This window comes from Rhynchophorus ferrugineus, unplaced genomic scaffold (genome assembly GCF_030347505.1).
Source record: "Rhynchophorus ferrugineus isolate W39M unplaced genomic scaffold, kcgeb_rfMv2 rfM5, whole genome shotgun sequence".
NCBI lineage: Eukaryota > Metazoa > Arthropoda > Insecta > Coleoptera > Curculionidae > Rhynchophorus > Rhynchophorus ferrugineus.
In genome coordinates, this window is record NW_027472584.1 from 15876905 (window position 1) to 15895903 (window position 18999).

The 18999-nt window shown below is 31.3% G+C and overlaps 1 protein-coding gene across 4 annotated transcripts in view; it reads right to left on the reverse strand.

Annotated features, from left to right (window-relative positions):
* Positions 1-505: 505 nt before the first annotated feature.
* The window catches only part of LOC143197282 (uncharacterized), a 45988-nt gene continuing 27494 nt past the window's right edge, over positions 506-18999 (reverse strand). For 3 of the 4 annotated variants that reach the window (XM_076405608.1, XM_076405609.1, XM_076405607.1), the window contains exons 2-12: positions 13616-13699; positions 13379-13556; positions 10794-10962; positions 10399-10735; positions 9147-9599; positions 7466-7586; positions 6208-6350; positions 5953-6141; positions 5743-5895; positions 2808-3161; positions 506-853 (exon numbers count right to left, since the gene is read on the reverse strand). In XM_076405608.1, the coding sequence (XP_076261723.1) occupies positions 717-853; positions 2808-3161; positions 5743-5895; positions 5953-6141; positions 6208-6350; positions 7466-7586; positions 9147-9599; positions 10399-10735; positions 10794-10962; positions 13379-13556; positions 13616-13679 (2298 nt within the window). In that variant the 5' untranslated portion in view covers positions 13680-13699 and the 3' untranslated portion in view covers positions 506-716. Of the gene's footprint in view, positions 854-2807; positions 3162-5742; positions 5896-5952; positions 6142-6207; positions 6351-7465; positions 7587-9146; positions 9600-10398; positions 10736-10793; positions 10963-13378; positions 13557-13615; positions 13700-14217; positions 14322-18999 lie in introns of those variants that run through there. The other variant, XM_076405606.1, reaches the window with a different exon arrangement.

Below are 18999 nucleotides of genomic sequence, written 5' to 3' on the forward strand. Positions count from 1 at the left end.
ATGAAGCCAAATCACTATTATTAAAGTAAAATAAGTCGCTAGTATAAAGCCATGTTTATTTAAATAAAAACAAGTCCAAATATAAATGAATTGTAATTACCTGTATAATTATTAATAATAAGTATATCCAAATAACTATAAAATATTATGTTTTGTTAAAATAGGAATAATGTTTCATGATTTTGTTATCGGTGGTTTAAAAAGTTATTAAAAATCTTGTGGGAGTGAACAAAACATTCTTAAAAAAGAAGTCATAAAAACCAAAAGTATTAGGGTATAATTTTTTATGATTTATTATATAGAAAAACGATCCAAATGAGTACGTATGAAAGTCTTATTGTTTTTAACTTTATTGGCTATAAAACGAACTGAATTTTCCTGAAATGTATGAGATTTTTCTTGAGAATATAGCAAAAAAAAATGAATTATTTATGTGTTAATAGAAACAAAAGTAAAAGGAAAAAGTAGCATTAATTAATTGTTTGTATCATATGAAAAGCATTACTTTAAATATGTTTATTTATTTCAATAAAAATGTTTCTTACGTTATATTACAATACATGCGACAAAACAAACATATAATATATAATATAAACAATTAAATACAACGCTTTGGCGGTGGTTGTCACTTGCGCGTTGATTATTCCCTTATCGAATTAAATGTTTACATTTTAAACTAGAATAATTAATTGTATATACTTTATGTTGTGAAATTCTTAGCGCAAAAAATTTACAAAACATATTATAAAAAGTATTAGACCACTATATCTGTAAACTGTTGATCCACTGGTACAACTACCTTGTTCCAACGTAATTGATACTTTAATATCGTCTGGGAAGCGACAGCTGGCTTCTGAAACAACATAGTACATATTTCAGTAAAGAATTTACTTAAATTTATGATATAATTGAAAAGTATTAACTAAAATTAAAGTACTTCAGAACTACAAACAAAAAATATAAAAAATAAATAAATAATATAAGATGTATGTAAACGTAAGATAATGGTCATTTCCAAGAATTCAAGTTTTCAAGTGGTGGCACGTGTTAATATATCTCGTTAATGGCTCTCGTTTAGTTCAAGATACAAAAAGATCTCATTATTGTTGGTGCCTCGATGAGTCCTACAGGTCACCACTTCTTATTCTTGAAATAATTTTTTTAAAGTAAAATAATGTGTATTTCATCCCTACGCAGAACAAAACTGACGCAATTGGTAGGATTATGCCGAAGAGATCGTAATGGTATTCTTTGAATTATTTCTAGTAACCGAAATCGACAAGAGGACAAGTTGAGGTTGGATCACCAATCATTCTGTAATTACTCAAATCAATTCTTCACCAATTTTTTTTTTGATATTCCAAAGTTGTAAAAACACTGTCTAACTCTGGTTTACTTGAACTTGTATCGATGCATAAGAGTTTCTAATGTACAGTTCAAGGTGTTGTAGTTCAAGGTGTATGACGGCCAAAAAACAGAAGCTTTGTTGCTCAGCTGTGATCTAGTGGCATTTTGAGAATACCCAGTCTTAGAAAACCACATCATAGGATGTCAGATATCCTTATTTCGTGACTGTACAATAGTACGCTGCGTTATATAGGGGGTTTGGACAGACATAAAGTGTATATATAAAATAATAAATTAATAATTAAATAAAATAAATAACACAAACAGGGTGATTAAAAGTATAAATAGTGTATATACAATTTAAAAATGATCACAAATACAGGACTACAAACACAACCATAACGAAGTAGAGGTTCTATCCAGGTAGCACATATCAGCACCCATACCGACATGGTAATGGTTATTTGGTCAGTAATACTTAACTGATCATGGGCTAGATTCTATGGAAAAAATCGATTTCTTGTAGAAATCCGAGGAGTCTACATTTTCTCCTGTAAAGACATTTCTAAAATGCAGACAGACAGACAGATTTGCAGCCCATACTTAGTTCTAATCTGGGAAAGCCGTGGACGTCAGTATGTGGTAGACTGTGATAAAACTTACGGCCTCACTGGCCCAATCTCAGTCGATTCAAAGTTACGGCATGGTGACGAAAGGAAGGAACGCGAAGATTGGAGACAAAATCAGCTTTTATCAAAGAGCCTATTGTTGTTGCCCTCCTGGACCCAACGACGTTGTACCTCGTTCTTTGTGAAACAACAAACGAATGGGATAAGGTCAGTATGGACACAATGTCAGTATGGGTCATCCGTGAGGGGAGGAGTGATGAGGCTGCCAATTTAGTCGCACTATCCGCGCGCTCATTTCCCGCTATACCAACGTGAAAAGGCAATCAGATAGAGGGTACGGATGATTGACAGTGAGTCGGTGACCAGGGGATGGTTGAACTTCTGTTCCGGGAAACATTCAAGAGCATTTCGAGAGTCGGTCAGGATTGGCCATTCTTTGAAGGATTGTGTTGTGATGTAGAATAAAGCTTTGAATATCGCGAAGAGTTCAGCGTTCTATATTAAACCCTGTTTAGGGAGCTTCAAACGAAATTCCGGGTTGTCCTTGGAACTTGGAACGAATAAGGTAAGGATAATGTTCTCTTTTATAAAATTGATATAAAAATATGTTTATCTAGCCCTGAAAAGAATATCAGCAATCATATGAGAGGTACGACAGGAGTAGTTGGGGATAAGACGGTCCAGGACGGATGGATGACTCCAAGTGGAGGTCAGATTTAAGGAAAGTAGAGGTGGGGTAGTGACATATATATATATATATATATATATATATATATATATATATATATATATATATATATATATATATATATAACGGATCAATTTTCTTACCTTGACAATTTGGAGTAGTTGTTGATTTTATGCCTGATAATGAAATATAAATGGGCGAGCAGGCACTTACACTTGTACCGGAACAATACCCACTGACGTCAACAGTGAAGCCTGAATTGCTGATGTTTTGACAGGTATCTGTTTGGTTATCAGGCTTGCTGTTTTCACGAGATATACAAACACTAACAGTAGCGCCATTTTGTTCCCGCACAATCAAATTTGAAGAACTATAAAAATAGTTTGTTGGGATCTTGTAATAGTTAACACCTTGGGGCTCTACATAATCAGTTAGACTGAAAGTTCCAGAGCCTTGGTAACTGCTACCACAAGCAGGGTTGACGATCGATCTAGGAACTGAAACACAAAATATAGATAAATATTTTAAAAAATTATATAAATTATTCATGTAGATATAAAAAAAGCACGATAATTCACGATGTAACGATAATTTCGTCAAAATTCTATCGTTACTATTTTTCTCGATAATAAACAACTATCAGAAAACGTATTCAAGTCCAAGATACTAATTTGAAACTTAGAAATACAAAAATATTGTTTTAGCAAATTTTCAAGTTATGAATTAAAATTAATTAAACTAGATGTATCAGTAAAATTCCTCCTTTACTAAATATATCTCCCTAAGATTTGTCTAAATCTATATAAGTTAAATAGATATTGATGTTAGATTGGATTACAGTCCTTCATTCACTATATTAGCCTTAGGCGATTAGCTAAAGCCGTCTTTACCAACTTCTGCTTGAAGAAGCTACCTGATTGACCCTTAGTACAGAGCAATTAAAATGTCCTAAAGTAGAAAATTTCATGAGACTTGTGCAAACATAAACAAACACATAACTAAAGGTGTAAACTATCCAGCAAATGTATGAGAATTAAACAAAAAGAAAACAAAAACGAAAAGATGACAAGAAAAACGATGAAACGTACAGCCTAATTACTCAATCTAGAGAGCAATTGAAAGGAAATATTTATTATTTAATATCCATCCTTTATTTAAGAAGTACCAATGAAAAATGGGTCGGAGCAGAAACCAGAACTCCTTGCCAAACATTTAGTTATGTCAAACAAGTATATGTTTTCAACCAGAGACAGGCGATCCGCGACATAATTAATAATTATAACTGGAAATCACACCAGCTACCCCAAAAAAAATTCTTTATAAAGGACTAGGATTCACTAAATCACTACATAAAACCTAGAATTTTACTCAATCAATTTGAATTCCGAAGAAAGCGAACGTTACTTAAAGAAAGAACCAATCTGCTATGCAGTGTTTCTGGATGTCAAACTAACTTTCGACAAAATTTGAGATGAAGAATGTCACTTTGGATGCTGTACCTTAATTCTTATGGTAAGAACAAAAGCAGATCTGGACAAAAACAAGTGGTGCTTCCAAGAAAAATAAATTTAAAGAAAGCAAAATAAGAAAACCTGAAGAAACTATCTGAATGAAAAGACAACCAAAAACAACGAAGTATGCACAACAAGCAGAGCAAAAGTAAAACGAATGATAAAAGCGTCAAAAAATGAGACAGAATAGAGACAAGCAGCAAAAGACAAAAAGTATATAATTGTAGACACATAAATGATAAAAAAAAGAGAATTAATAACTGAACACGAAAAAACAATGCAGAGATGGGAAGGATGCTTTTAGAAATTGTTCACGCTTTCTCCGCAGCGTACACCGACCAACAATAAAAGAACGTGAAATCACAAAGAAGATAATAATTAAAGAGTTGGGAAGAGATGGGAAGGAAGGAAGAAGAGAGGGAAGGAAAATATTGTACTCAGAAGACTCAGAAGACAAAATAAACCCAGTCAAGTTAAGGTAGTAGCAGAGTATCGAAACAGCCATGACAATATACGATACAGTTATAGAAAATCGTCTAAAATCAGTAATAGATAAATCTCTAACAGAAGTGTACTCAGAAGACTGAAGAACACAAAACCACCCAGTCAAGATAACATAGTATCAGAGTATCGAAACAGCCATGTAATATACGATATAGTTATAGAAAATCCTCTAAAATCAGTAATACATGAATATCTAACAGAATTGCAGAGTAAATTTCGAAAGAAAAGAAATGAAAAAATATATTTACTATAAGAAAATTAGTGGAAAACATTCTACAGATATATAAAAGAGACACACTATTCGTTGTATTAAAACAGTAATGAAATTGTAAGAACTATAAAATAAACAGCATAAATACCAATACCGTCCTTGCAGACAACATGTAATCAAAAACCTTCAAATCCCAAGCAGGACTAAGGTAAGGTGGAAGTTTAAACCCAACCCTGTAGTGTTGTGGTAATGACATTTGTATGTAGAATCTAAGTAGAGAAATAATGGCCAGGAGACGGAAACGAATATTGGAATTAGAATTGAAAATGGAACCATGAGTTTGTACTTCTCTATAATAGTAAATTCATTAATAAAATGGAAATATTAAGCAAAACTAAAATGTACACTTCCACTTCCACCCATTATTATATTGTATTGTATTACATTATTGGGTATTGTCAAAGAGAGATAAAATTAAGATATAAGCAGCAGAAATAAAATACCTTAGAAGGTAAATAAGAAAAGATCTCAATATTGAATCAATAGTATAATATCTAAAAAGAGAGAAAAGAAAGAGAGAGTTAGTGTGGACACTTACAGCGCATGGAAGACGCAAGACAGGTAAAGAGAATATAAGGACGGAGAAAAGAATAATCAGAGGGCGACCTAAACGAACCTGAGATGAATGTATCAGCAAAATACCTCCGACCTAACCAATACCTCCATATATAGAGGCACTAACATATCAGACAATCTATCCTAAACTAACCAGGAGATTAGGTCGAAAGTTATTGAACCCTTTGGTAGTAAATGGAGAAAACCATAATTAAGTAAAACATATTTCATAATTACCATTTTTGATGGAATTCACAACAGATTGTCCATATAACTTCACTTGTTCTTCGCTGGTCGATTGCTGTATAATATTAACATCTTTTTGTACATTTGTTACTAAATCTCCATAATCAGATTGAGAACCAGTTCCTGCCACTAAAATGCTTATATCTAAAATAAGGAGATTTTTAGAAATAATTTACGTGATATTTTATTGAAATTTTTTACATGATAAATATTCATTTATTACTGATTTCCTGCTTTGTAAAAATGTTACTTGATTACTGTTGATACTCGTTGTGGTGACAAACAAAAATATCGTTGATTCGCCGCCAGCATAACTTGCATTATTAAGTTTAGAATTGGCTATACTTTCAACTTTTTCGATTACCTTGTCATATGCAAAACCTCGGGTAACTGAAATTGACAGAATAATATGTGAGTTATAACAGATAACAAGAAGCAAAATATATCCACCATTACCATTATTATGGACGGCTTCATTATATTGGGAATGGAAGTTCGACAAGTAATATGTCTGGTTCACAATTGTTTCGATATCATTACCTCCATATATAGTATATCTTGTTCCAAATTTATTAACATCAATATTGTCCAACACATAACTAAAAATATCATTTTAGGTTAATTAATATAATAATATGACATAAATTATTTATTTATTAACAGATATATATATATATATATATATATATATATATATATATATATATATATATATATATATATATATATATATATTATGTTAGTTGTTTGTAAACATAGATAGTTTAAAGTAACTTGGAATTCTAAAAAATACAATAAACATTGTGAAATATGCTTCAAAAATATATCAGAATAATAATATATAGTATGGAAACTTTATTATAAAAAAACGGTAAAATGTTTTTTATACAAAGTATTGTCCATCGATACTTTTCCCCATCTTCCAGGCAACTTGCGAATTCCATCTTGAAAGAACGATATATCTTTTTAGGCTATCCAGGAACCGGCCCATTTTTTGGCATCATCATAAGAAGCGAACCGCTAGTCAACCAGATATATCGAAAAAGTAGTAATCACATCGAACAAGGTCTGCAGAATACGGCGGGTATAGTAGTACTTATAATTTTAATAATTCCAAGTATGTTTTCACCGGTTTTGAACCATATTCTCGAGAGTTGTCATGTTGAACAATAATATTGCTATATTTCGTATTTTGGTCGTTTTTTTTTTAATAATATCCAAGCTTTTGGATCATTCCCATGTTTTTCAAGCAATTGGAAATAGTTTCTTGTGTTACGCCCAACAATTCTGTATATTCTACATATCTTCCTTTTTACACGAATCGCCAACAAGTAGTGCCTTCAAATCATCGTCTTCAAACTTTTCTCACTGTCACTAGAATGTTCTTTGTCTTCGCCAACAATATCACCAGTCTCAAAACGTCAAAACCAGTATTCACGTGTTGAAACCGATGGTTGTTATAAGCTTCAAATTGAAGTAAAAAACTAAAACTTCCCACAAATACGTTTTACTCGGCACGAATTCAAATATTTTCAACACGCTGAAAATTTTTTTTTACACTTCGACGAAATGTGAAGAATATCAGTGAGGCTTCAACTTGAAATTGGTTACAAATATGCCCGATGAATAGTAACGCCATTTTTTGTAAATCCTTTAAAATTAATTTATAGACCAATACATAAACTAAATAAGCTAAATAAAATATAATACTTACGTTAACAAAAGTTGTACAGTACTATATGACCAAGTAGTATCAATAAAGATATGTAGATCGCTGGAAACTCTAGTGATTATTTGATTATTAGTACAAAGCAGATCCCTGGTCGTCAAAGTTGCTATAAAGTATTAAAATTTATCAGTGATATAGGAAAATATAAATAAAATCAGTAATATACATATGCATAAGTATTATTAACAATTTAGTTGTTGATATAATTTGTATGATCAAGAAATTGAGCAAAAAATTACTAGATTGTTCAACCAGTGTTTGGAATTCATCAACATTACAGCTAAATATTTTGCCAAGCCATTTTAATATTTCACTTCTGGAGGAACCAACATTTGTGAATTTAATTTAAACAGTTTAAAGGAAGAGCAAGCTGTGAGCACTATAGGTTCACAAATATATTCACAAAAGGGGTATGAGATCAATTTTTAAGAAAAAAAGTCAAACAAAATAGAAGTTTTCAATAAATGTTAGTATTATCCAAAACATAATGTAGTCCAAATCGGTATATGGCGGAACTAAATATATACTAATACACTTGAAGCAAACAAATGTATAAGATTGTATAATGCATCAATCGTATACTAAAGGAGTCTGTTATGAAAGAAAAAAATTAACACGAATGTCAAAAATCGTATATAAATATGTATAAATCAATAATTCGCGTCCGAGTTACACCCTAGAAATTAGCCAATAAGTGGTTCGTTGATTGGAAATATTTGTAAAAAATCAGATTTAAAGGCTCAAGGCTATAGATGAAACTAGTGAATTATATGCCAACTATATCAACATTATGTTTATTTGCCAGATTTAACCTGAATTTTCTCTGAATTGTGGCTTTATTCAAGCCTGCAGAAATTATTCTGTTGAGGGGTATATATTTCTTGATATGTATGAAATGAATATATTTATAAGAAGTTGGGATAAACATACCAATTAGGGAAATATTAAAAGTATCAGAAAACAACCAAATATTTAATCAGTTATAACTTAGAGTGACGTATGTAATAAATAATATTAGTAACCAGAGAACTGTAATAATTTAAATTATATTAATCAATAACTTCTTAGTGTTTCCAAATACAGTTTGATACAAAGCGTCACACAAAATCATTTTAGTCATTGTAAGTCTCACCTTAATAGTATACACATTATTTTGATTATCTAGCCTATTGAAAGCCTAAACAAATCTAGATGAAAATCAGTCTAATAAGAAACTTTATGGTTTAATGATTTAAATAGCCTAATTCAAAATTGTTCAGCAGTAGTCATTGAATAATAAGTTGGAGAAAAAAAATTAAAAATTGACTCAGCACTAACTGTGCAATATAAAACGTTTGTTGAAATTAATGAAGGACAAAGAAAATCATGAATTTGCACTTTGGAACCCTGTATTATTAAACTACATGGATCTTATTCGACAGCATTATGAATTTGGATATGTGAGACACACTTTCTTTACATCCATTAAGATGAAACAATCAACGAAAATATTGGCATGGACGATAAGTAAAAGTAAATAACAGCGATGATAAGATATCTTATATGATCTGCATGTCAAAATAAGTCGCAAAGCACAAGCTTCTTCATAATAACTAAATTGACAACATAAATTTTGTACTTAATAAGTTACTCAATATAAAAACACAAACGATCTTTCTAAACTTACGGATATAAAGTTGACTGGCATTGATTCCTGCTCTGGCTAGAACGGGAAAGGAATTGTTACTAAGAGAGACTCCTGAAATAGCTGCTCTATTAAGAACTGGAATAAAAGCCAGCAATTGGTTGTAAAAAGTATCCTGGGGTACCATTTCCGTAAATAGTATATTTCTGTTACAAGCTTTCATATAACTATTCAAAACTCCTTTTTCATACGGTGAGTAATATGCATCTAATATTTGCGATATTTTCAAATAGCTAAAAGATGTAATCCAACTATCCATTCGCAGAGCCATATATAAACCATCTAGAGCTCCGCGTATTTCCGCATCAGTTGCTTGCAAATAGTTATTGCTCTGCAAGAAAAGGTATTTGGGACTGATTGTACTATTCCAACCACCAACAGCACCAAGAGAAACAATTTCCTGTGCCTGGTATAAACTAGCTTCACCAATTTCACCTAAAATAAATAAACAATGCCGTATATCATATGAATAAATTACAAATATACAAAATAACAAGCTATACTTGTTCTCTAACTTATATATAATTTAAACAAAGATCAACAAGGTTAACAAAAACTTTCGTCATTATTTATTGATACTATAATATTCATATTTATTGATGTTATTATGATTTGATTATATTCCACTTTATTATTACATGAATAGAAACCTTTGATAATTGATATTAGAAACAGCTGAAAATTATTTGAAAAACTTGGAATTTGATGTCAGATAACACCTATAGCAATAAAAATATTCTTCCTATATATATATATATATATATATATATATATATATATATATATATATATATATATATATATATATATATATTAAGGTGTCCTTTTACCAACTATGGGTTTATCTAGACTGGACCCTAAAGTTTAACGTGGGTTCCGAACCACGGTCCTCAGCATTAAGCCTACCGACTGGCGAGTGACCAACTTTAGAAATCATCCCAGAAGACATTCGGTCTTACTCAGCCTGGTCACTGGCGTGACTGGGATCATTTTCCTTGTCGGATTTTACACTATTGTCTAGAACTTTCACAAATTTTAAACAATCATAAACATAAATTTACAACCATGCCCCAGCAGGATTTGAACCCACGGCTATCGCAACAGTAGGAGGACCGTCCCATCGCCTTTACCACTGCGCCACCAAGCCGGCCGTACATGGAATTGTTTTCAATTGAAATTATTTTTAAATGTCAATTATTTTAATAGTAATTATTTGAAATTCTAATTATCATACCTACGAGGGTACCAGCATATCTGTTATCAACCCCATCGACACTTTGTTGATTTAGTCCAGCAGCTATACCGGCCAAAACATCTCCAGTTTTAATAGCGCCGAATTGTGTGTATGTCACACCCAATTCTATAGGACATTGGCTAGTATTACTGTTGATTTGCGCTAATGACCCATGTGGATTTATGTTTGATATCGATTCTACATCAGAATTAGTTGGTTCGGCTTCTCTTCGAGTTATAATCCTCGAGGTGAATCGAGCTGATTTGCTACATTCAGTTGCTTCATTTGGCCGTCGGAAATCATCGATTGTGTTTGATATCATATAATGTAAAGCACACTAAAAAGAAAAACAGTCACTCTATAATTGTTTTAATTTCCATTTCCTTATACTATACCTTTTCTGGTGCCGACAATTCTCCAAAATCGAGCGTTGTTTCAGGATTTGGTATAAGGCGTGAAATAAACACTCTAAATTTGTATCGTTCTAATCTACTTGACGTGAAAGGTACACCGAAACGTTCATCAACTGTCCGGTCAGCCCAAGTAATTCCATCCTGTCTTAACCTGAAAGGATTTAACAAGATGTAATATGTAAAGAGCTATAGTAATCTTAGCATTTTCGAGCATCTCCCTGAAAATGTCTAAGAATAGGTCCACTTTCAGAAAGATGAAGTAATGAATGATAAAAGTAAGACTGGCCTTTTCAGAGTTTTTGAAAGGTTTTATTAGATAGATATTTTTGTTGTTTATTGGTTACGTGGTTAATCCAGAAAATACTCAAATATTCCAGGTAAATAATTGAAAGTGAAAAAACTTATTTATTCTGAATCAGTTTCATCATGGAACAGACTAAAACAAGTTCAAGCCTAATAAATAAGAGTTTTTTAACAATAAATAGCGTTGAGCATAATCCATATAAACAAATGTTAATTTATATTTTCGATTCAAATTTATTATTGGATCAATCAGCTGGAAAAGATCCACGCCCTTATCAATCTATATATTTCAATATATCTTAATATATATGATAGAAAAACGATAGTATTAAACAGAAACGATATATCAAATTGTAAATAGCTGGTGACAATCAACTGAGTGAAAGAAAACTGCACAAAAATATGATGAAAATATCAAGATCAAGGAGGTTGTCATTCGATATTGAAATATTTTTAAAAAATACAAGCTAAAATCTTATGGACATATTACAAGAATGGAACTATGAAGCTTGGAGTAAGGCCAAAGTTGAAACAATTAAATGGATCGCTGCAGTTAAGGGGGATCTGAAAAGAGCCAAAATAACATAACAAGAAATATAGAGTAGACAGGATTTTATACAGAAATTTTTCGACTGGGAGGTGGACCAGAGAGACAAATCCAGGAAACCTGGAACCGAGTGGTCAGATGCACGAAGAAGACCCCATTCTGAGAAATAGAAAGCAATATGAGCCGAGAAAAGAGGAAAAGATTACTAATATCTCGTGGTCCAGTAAGACCCAAACGTGCATATATATGAACTATTATGTATAGTACTTTAAAAAGGAAAAAAAGAGTTAGATCGATTGATATCACCTCTTCCGCAAACTAAAGTGTATTGTTCTGTGTATATAAAAAACGTGTAAATATTAACTTAGAGGTTTTGAAAGTGGTGATTTTGATAAAGTTGTCAAACAACTAGAGAAGATAGATAATTGGAAGCTCTACACAAACTAAGACATCAGAAGACCTAATATAAAGAGTCAATTTCACAAATCAATTTTACAAGATCATGTTTGTTCACGTATTATTGTACATACTTTGAAACTTATATCTCCAATGTTACCCTACCTTCTCTGTTCACTAGATATTGTAGTATTAATGGTTGCCATTATTGAATCGTCAATATAACAGTAATGAAGGTTCAAAAATACGTTAATTGTTTATGTCATTTTTTGGCACGGAACACAAAATTAGCGAGAATATGTGTTACCATAAAATATTGAATTTACAAAAAAATAGGATTTTTTTTATATATATTTTAAAGTCTCCTTTTACCAACTATGGATTTATCTGGACTGGACCTAAAGTTTAACGTGGACTCCACGGTCCTCAGCATTAAGCCTACCGACTGGCGAGTGACCAACTTTAGAAAATCATCCCAGAAAACATGCAGGTCTTACCCAGCCTGGTTACTGGCGTGACTGGGATCATTTTCCTTGTCGGATTTTACTTTACACTCTTCCGTAGAACATTCACAAATTTTAAACAATCACAAACATAATTTTACGACCATGCCCCAGCAGGATTCGAACCCGAGCTATCGCAACAGTAGGAGGACCGCCCCTTGGCCTTTACCACTGCGCCACCAAGCCGCCTAGGATGTTTTATTAATGCTTTGATACTTATTTATTAATTAGACCACATTTTACAGAGAGAAATATCATTTATTGTATTTCTACACTTACTAGTTCGTTACTATAAGTTACTGGTTTCTGTGTTTGTGTAGTAATAAATAATATATTTTACATATAAAGATTAAATATATCTTTCAAAAATCACGTTTCATAAGCACATAACTAATATTTCATCACAATCTGGTAATTTAATTAAAATTAACATGTCTGGGCATTTATAACAACGGAAAAAATTGAACATCATACAGTGAAACCGTTGCAAAATTACAGGATATAGTTTTTAAACAAGTATTATTAAACAAAAGACTTTTAGTACAAGCCTAAAAGTTTTAGTAAAAAATTCAGTATGTATGAGAATTAGGTCTTCAATATCCTCACAATCCACTAACCAGGTGTCAGTTTTTTTGAGATGAAAAAAAATTACTCATGAATCAAAAATTAGTCATCAAGATAACGCAAAAGCTTTATCAAACAAAAAGCTAATAGCTGAACAATTGTACAGACTTTACAAGACCACTGGGAGGAATTTTTCCTCATGTATATTTCGCGAACTTATTGAATTGATCAACCTAGTATTAATGTCAACATACCGTTGAATTATTTGCAAAGATAGTTCTCTTGCATTTAACGTCGGATTAGCATCTTCTAACTTCCTTATATACTCCACTAATAAATTTATACTTGATGGTGGTCTTTCATTGGCTATAGTTATACCTGGTATGGCAGTGTTATTGTAACAATCCAAAAGTAATTTTGCAACACCATTCTCTAAAAATAAATAAATATGTCTGAATTAATAAGTTTCTATATTTACCTTATGCAAATACCTGCATTATCCTGAGTAAATACACCTGAAATCGTTAATATAAGTAAAAATGCGTTTAACTTCATGTTTTGTTCTGCTATTCAACCTGCAAACGTTTATACATTAACTAAGTGACTAATAATTTTTAGATAATGTGTTAGGTGTAATGATTAGATAAAAATATTTACTCATTTGAGCCATAGATAAGTCAAATGTAATAAACTGCCTAAGCTATATATTTTAAAACTTCTATCTGGCACACCTACTTTATTAAGAGCTATATAATATAATAAAGAATTTCAGTTTTTAAGAACAGTGTAATAATAAGGACTATAATTTTATCAAATATTAGTGTTTTTTTGTAAATTTAAAAACGTGTAAATTAAAAAATATTAAAATTTGTAATGGAATTTGGTAGTAATTTTCCTTGAGGTAAAAAAACATTTAACCATGATGGTGTTGTTTTTTGATAATTATCCACACATCATCTCAGGCTTTTGACAAAGTATGGCCTACGGGCTTGCAGGTTAAACTAAAGAAACTTCTTCCTCATCCGGACTATCAGTTACTAAAATCGTATCTCACTGGTAGACATTTTATTGTAAATCAAGGCGATGAACATACCGAATTAAATTCCATATATTCAGGAGTTCCACAATGTAGTGTACTGGGTCCAGTACTGTATCTTCTGTATACGGCCGACCTGCCCACCAAAAAAATAACTACTGTGGCAACATACGCAGACGACACAGCAATCTTAGCATCCCATGAAGATCCAGTCACAGCATCAATACACCTACAAACCCACCTGGATCAAATACAATTATGGTTGAAGACATGGCGCATTAAAGCCAATGGAACAAAATCCACCCATGTAACGAATACTCTGAGTAGAAGAACATGTCCACCAGTGAATATCAATCATCGTCAACTCCCCCAAGCAAAGCATGTTAAATATCTTGGTATGCACTTAGATCGACGCCTAACCTGGAAGAAGCACATACTCTCTAAACGAAAACAACTTGGACTTAAATTATATCAAATGTATTGAATCATCGAGCGCAAATCCAAGTTATCATTAGATAACAAGGTGTTGCTATATGAGTCTATACTCAAGCCTATTTGGTCATATGGGATCCAACTGTGGGGTACCGCTAGCAAATCTAACATATCCATCAATCAACGGTTCCAAAATACAGTGTCCCTTCATCCCAACATACTCGCTAACCAGCTAAATATGGGACGTGATAGTGAAGTGCATAGACTAAAACGTTTAACACCATCTAATTTGATTACTAGACCTATATAGACTTTAGAATAAGCTTTAGATTAAGACTAATTAATTAAGATAATATTTTATAAAAGAGAGATCGCTTAATGAAGTGATTTTCTACATGCCATGTAGATATAATATAGACATAAGAAATACTTATTGCCTATAGGACAGATTGTGGAATCACAAAGAGTAAAAAAATCTACATATTTTTTAAGCTATAAAAATATGTTTACATAGCTTATCTGGACTTGACCTATCGCAAACAAGTCGTGAACACAAAATGGCGAGTGACCAACTTAGAAATCATCCCAGAAAACATCCGGTCTTACCCAGCATGGTTACTGGCGTGACTGGGATGATTTTCCTTGTCGGATTTTGCACTCTTGCCTTAAGGACAACCACTTATGACAAAATAAATTTACAACAATGCCTCAGAAGGTTTATAATTCGCGACTATCATAATAAAAGGAGTACCATCCTCTTGCATTGACCACTGTGCCAACTCAACCAAACAAACCATCAGATACAGTAATATTAACTTAATAAAATGCAAATGTAGGTGCTTATTTTTTATGTCTCCTTTTCTTTTCTCTGTAAAAGGTCTTGCATAGCTTCCTCTATGAAATAACCAACATTAATTACCGAACTCGTTAATATTTCATCACTTGATAAATATCATTTCGCCATCTCTTTTGTGTCCTGATGAAACCATTCTCCTTGATCTTCATTCACGTCACCCAAGTTTTCAGTAAAAAGTAAAAATGGTTGTGCAAAAAGTTGACTTTATAGCTGATCAGACAATCAAGAATTCTGAACTTGTCTATCATATTAGCTACAATAAGTTAATAGTTGTGGACTTTCACATTACCTAGAATCTTAGTCACAACTTCTTTAAACGATATCCAAGCCCCCCTTTCCTTTGTATTCATTATGCTTTCACACAGCATGTAATCATGAGATTTTATCGCAAGTTTCCTTTATATGGGCTGAATGAACTAGAGTCAATAAAGCATCGAAAATTTTAATATTGTCTTTGATATTGAAATATTAAAATTTGTAAAAATAATTAATATTTTTAATTATTATTTTCGAATTCAACGCACAAAATAACACAGGGGTAGGAAAATTCTAAAGGTTATATTATATATAAAACTATTTTTAGTTAAACATTTCTCTTTTAGCAACCGCAGTCCTCGACATTAAGCCTTCTGTCGAATGAGCAACTTCTGATGACTGGCTGGGTGACTGGGATAATTTTCCTTGTCAGATTTTGCACTTTTTTGTGAGTCACAATTACAATTACAAACATAAATTTAGGACCATGGCTCAGCAGTACTCGAACCCGAGACTATCACAACAGTAAGAAGACCATCCTATCGTATTAACCACTGCGCCAACCAAGTCAGTTAGTTAATCATTTATTTTTATACTCCGATACACACATCTTGTACAAAAAAATAAACATTACAAATTATTAGTAAAACAAAACGAATTCTCGAAAGACTAAACATATAAAAACAAAAAGTAATGTAAAATAAATTATTTAAAAATCTACTACTCTCCCAAGCTATATAATTTAGAATAGTAGACGGAAAATAATAATAACATTTTTCTGAATTAAAATTCACACTATATTCGTAAATCATAGGCAAAACAAAAATGTTTTGGAATAATTGATGATATGAACGTAATTCTGGGTATACAATCGGAAATCCAATATCGAAGTTACTAAATCATTCCAGAATACAACTTAAAGATGTCTATGGTTAATGATGAAGTTCTTAAGTACAGGTAAATATCGCTCACATTATTTTTCGATAACTGAAGATATTATACTCATTCTGATTTTACCACTATTTTCATACAATATTATTTAGGATACGGTTTCATTATTAGAATCATCGAGAAAATAACTCTTCGAATCTCGTGTTTTAAAAACCAGATTATATTTATAATTAATAAAGAAAGAGCTAATACTAGGAATATTATAAAAAGAGTCTGAAAATATAAAACCAAACATAGTCAACAACCAAATAACCTGATAAACGTTAAAATATAATGGCATTGATCTCCAAAAGTAAAATAATGAATCTTAAGAAACGTCGTACATCGATTCAATCATCGAAATCAATAATATATACAATATATAACTGATAACATAAATATTTTTTATCTATTATCACAAACAAACAGCCCCAAAACCAAGAATCTTTATGATATTAGTCAAAATACAAGCGAAGGTAAATATTCTCTAAGTAAACTGTAAAAACTCACATTAGTAGATTAATGAAAATTACAATAAGCAGGTGAATGAGATAGAAAGATCCAATAGAAGGATTGCCACATGAATTTAGTGAAAATGTTGTATCGGACCGTTTCAACACAAGGAAGTTGTAAATGTCGATGAAATGGGAATCTAGTATGCAAAAAATGATAGTCATAAAATCTTGCCGAAACTGTTACTGTAGATATCTCCACAACCTCAGCTGAATTACTTGAAGAACGCATTGTTGCAAAAAAATGGCAACAACAGTAACAGATGTAAACTCGTCCTCTTACATGAAAGCTCTTGACCACAAATTACAAGAGCTGCGAAAAATATACTATTTGGCTGACACAATTTCGAAATGACGAAGAAATAGAAAATAATTCGATGATCATATCACTGCCAAACCAACATGGTTCTTTCGATACAATATGATCATGTTGTCAGAAAGATGGAGGGAAAAGTTGTAGGAAATGATGGATAATATTTTAATTAATATTTATTAGAACAATTCTTCTCAATGAATGTCCCTTTAAACTGAAAAATGATGAGAATAGATTCAATAATCTGATTTTTTTATCATATTTTGATACGTGAACATCGGACATGGGTTTCGAACTTATTATGATGTTAATTAAAATTAATGTTTTTAAGAACTTAAACGCATATACGGTAACACAGAAAAATAGAAAGTCATTATGTTTGTCTTAAAATCTTCAGGATTTGTATTGTTACTTGTCAAACCATTAATCAGACATAAATCATTCTTATTAAGCTACGTTATATTTTATTTTTATTCTCAATAATTCAGAATACGACAGATGTATGTTCACCTATTTTCTATAGCATTTAATATATAGACATTAATATAATAATAATCCCTTTTAAAAGTATCACAAATGTATAATCACTAATACCTGTCTATGATAAAGGTTATCTAATTCTTAATAAATTACCAAGAAAAATGTTTAAAAATATTTTCGATAAACTTCATTCTTAGATCATAAAATAAAAATGATTATTTTGTCGCTTTTAAAATGACTTACAAGCTAAAATGTCTTTTATTTCTCAGATGAATTTAACGAATTTCATATGAGTCACGAAGCAATATTAATTGGCTATAAGTCAAAATATCAATTAAATCTCAACGTATAAGTAATGGCCTTTGGTCCGATTGTTCCGTCATTGTTTATTAATATTCTTTATAAAATTTTTCGAAATAACAATGATGGTAATTACTATTATTCGTTTGCTCGACCCGGAAGTTGTTTATTTAAAAAAAAATAGCAAAAGTAGCGAAGATTAAATCGTGCCGTTTTTATTAAAATAGTGATTAATATTACGGTATTGCATAAAAAACATAATTATACTTTAACAAGTACGATCACATCTTGGAAATACGAGGATTACAAAAAATAAAAAATTTATCATCTCTTTTAATTAAATAGTAAATAAAGTATAATTTAATACCTATTATCATCATATACATATTATCAAATACGTCAAATTCCCCCCAAATAAAATTATCTTACATAGAGCTTTACTTCGTTATTTTAATGTGAAAACATATTGCTAAAAATCATCATATTTAAGAGGAAATTCACACAGCTAGGGCGTATCAAACACTTCAAAAATTATCTAAACGATAGAGAGTTGACTGATCAAGAATACAGAAATGACTAAAACTTTTAGAATGGTAGAAAAAGGAAGGGATTGGATAATTTACAAATAACTTCAACGACAAAAAAGGATATTTTAATCGATTTGCCGAAAATAATGAATAATAGATCTATTGCAACAGTCCCAAGAGTTCCAGAAACCAAAAATATCAGATAAAAATCCAATATGTGTATTTAATGATATC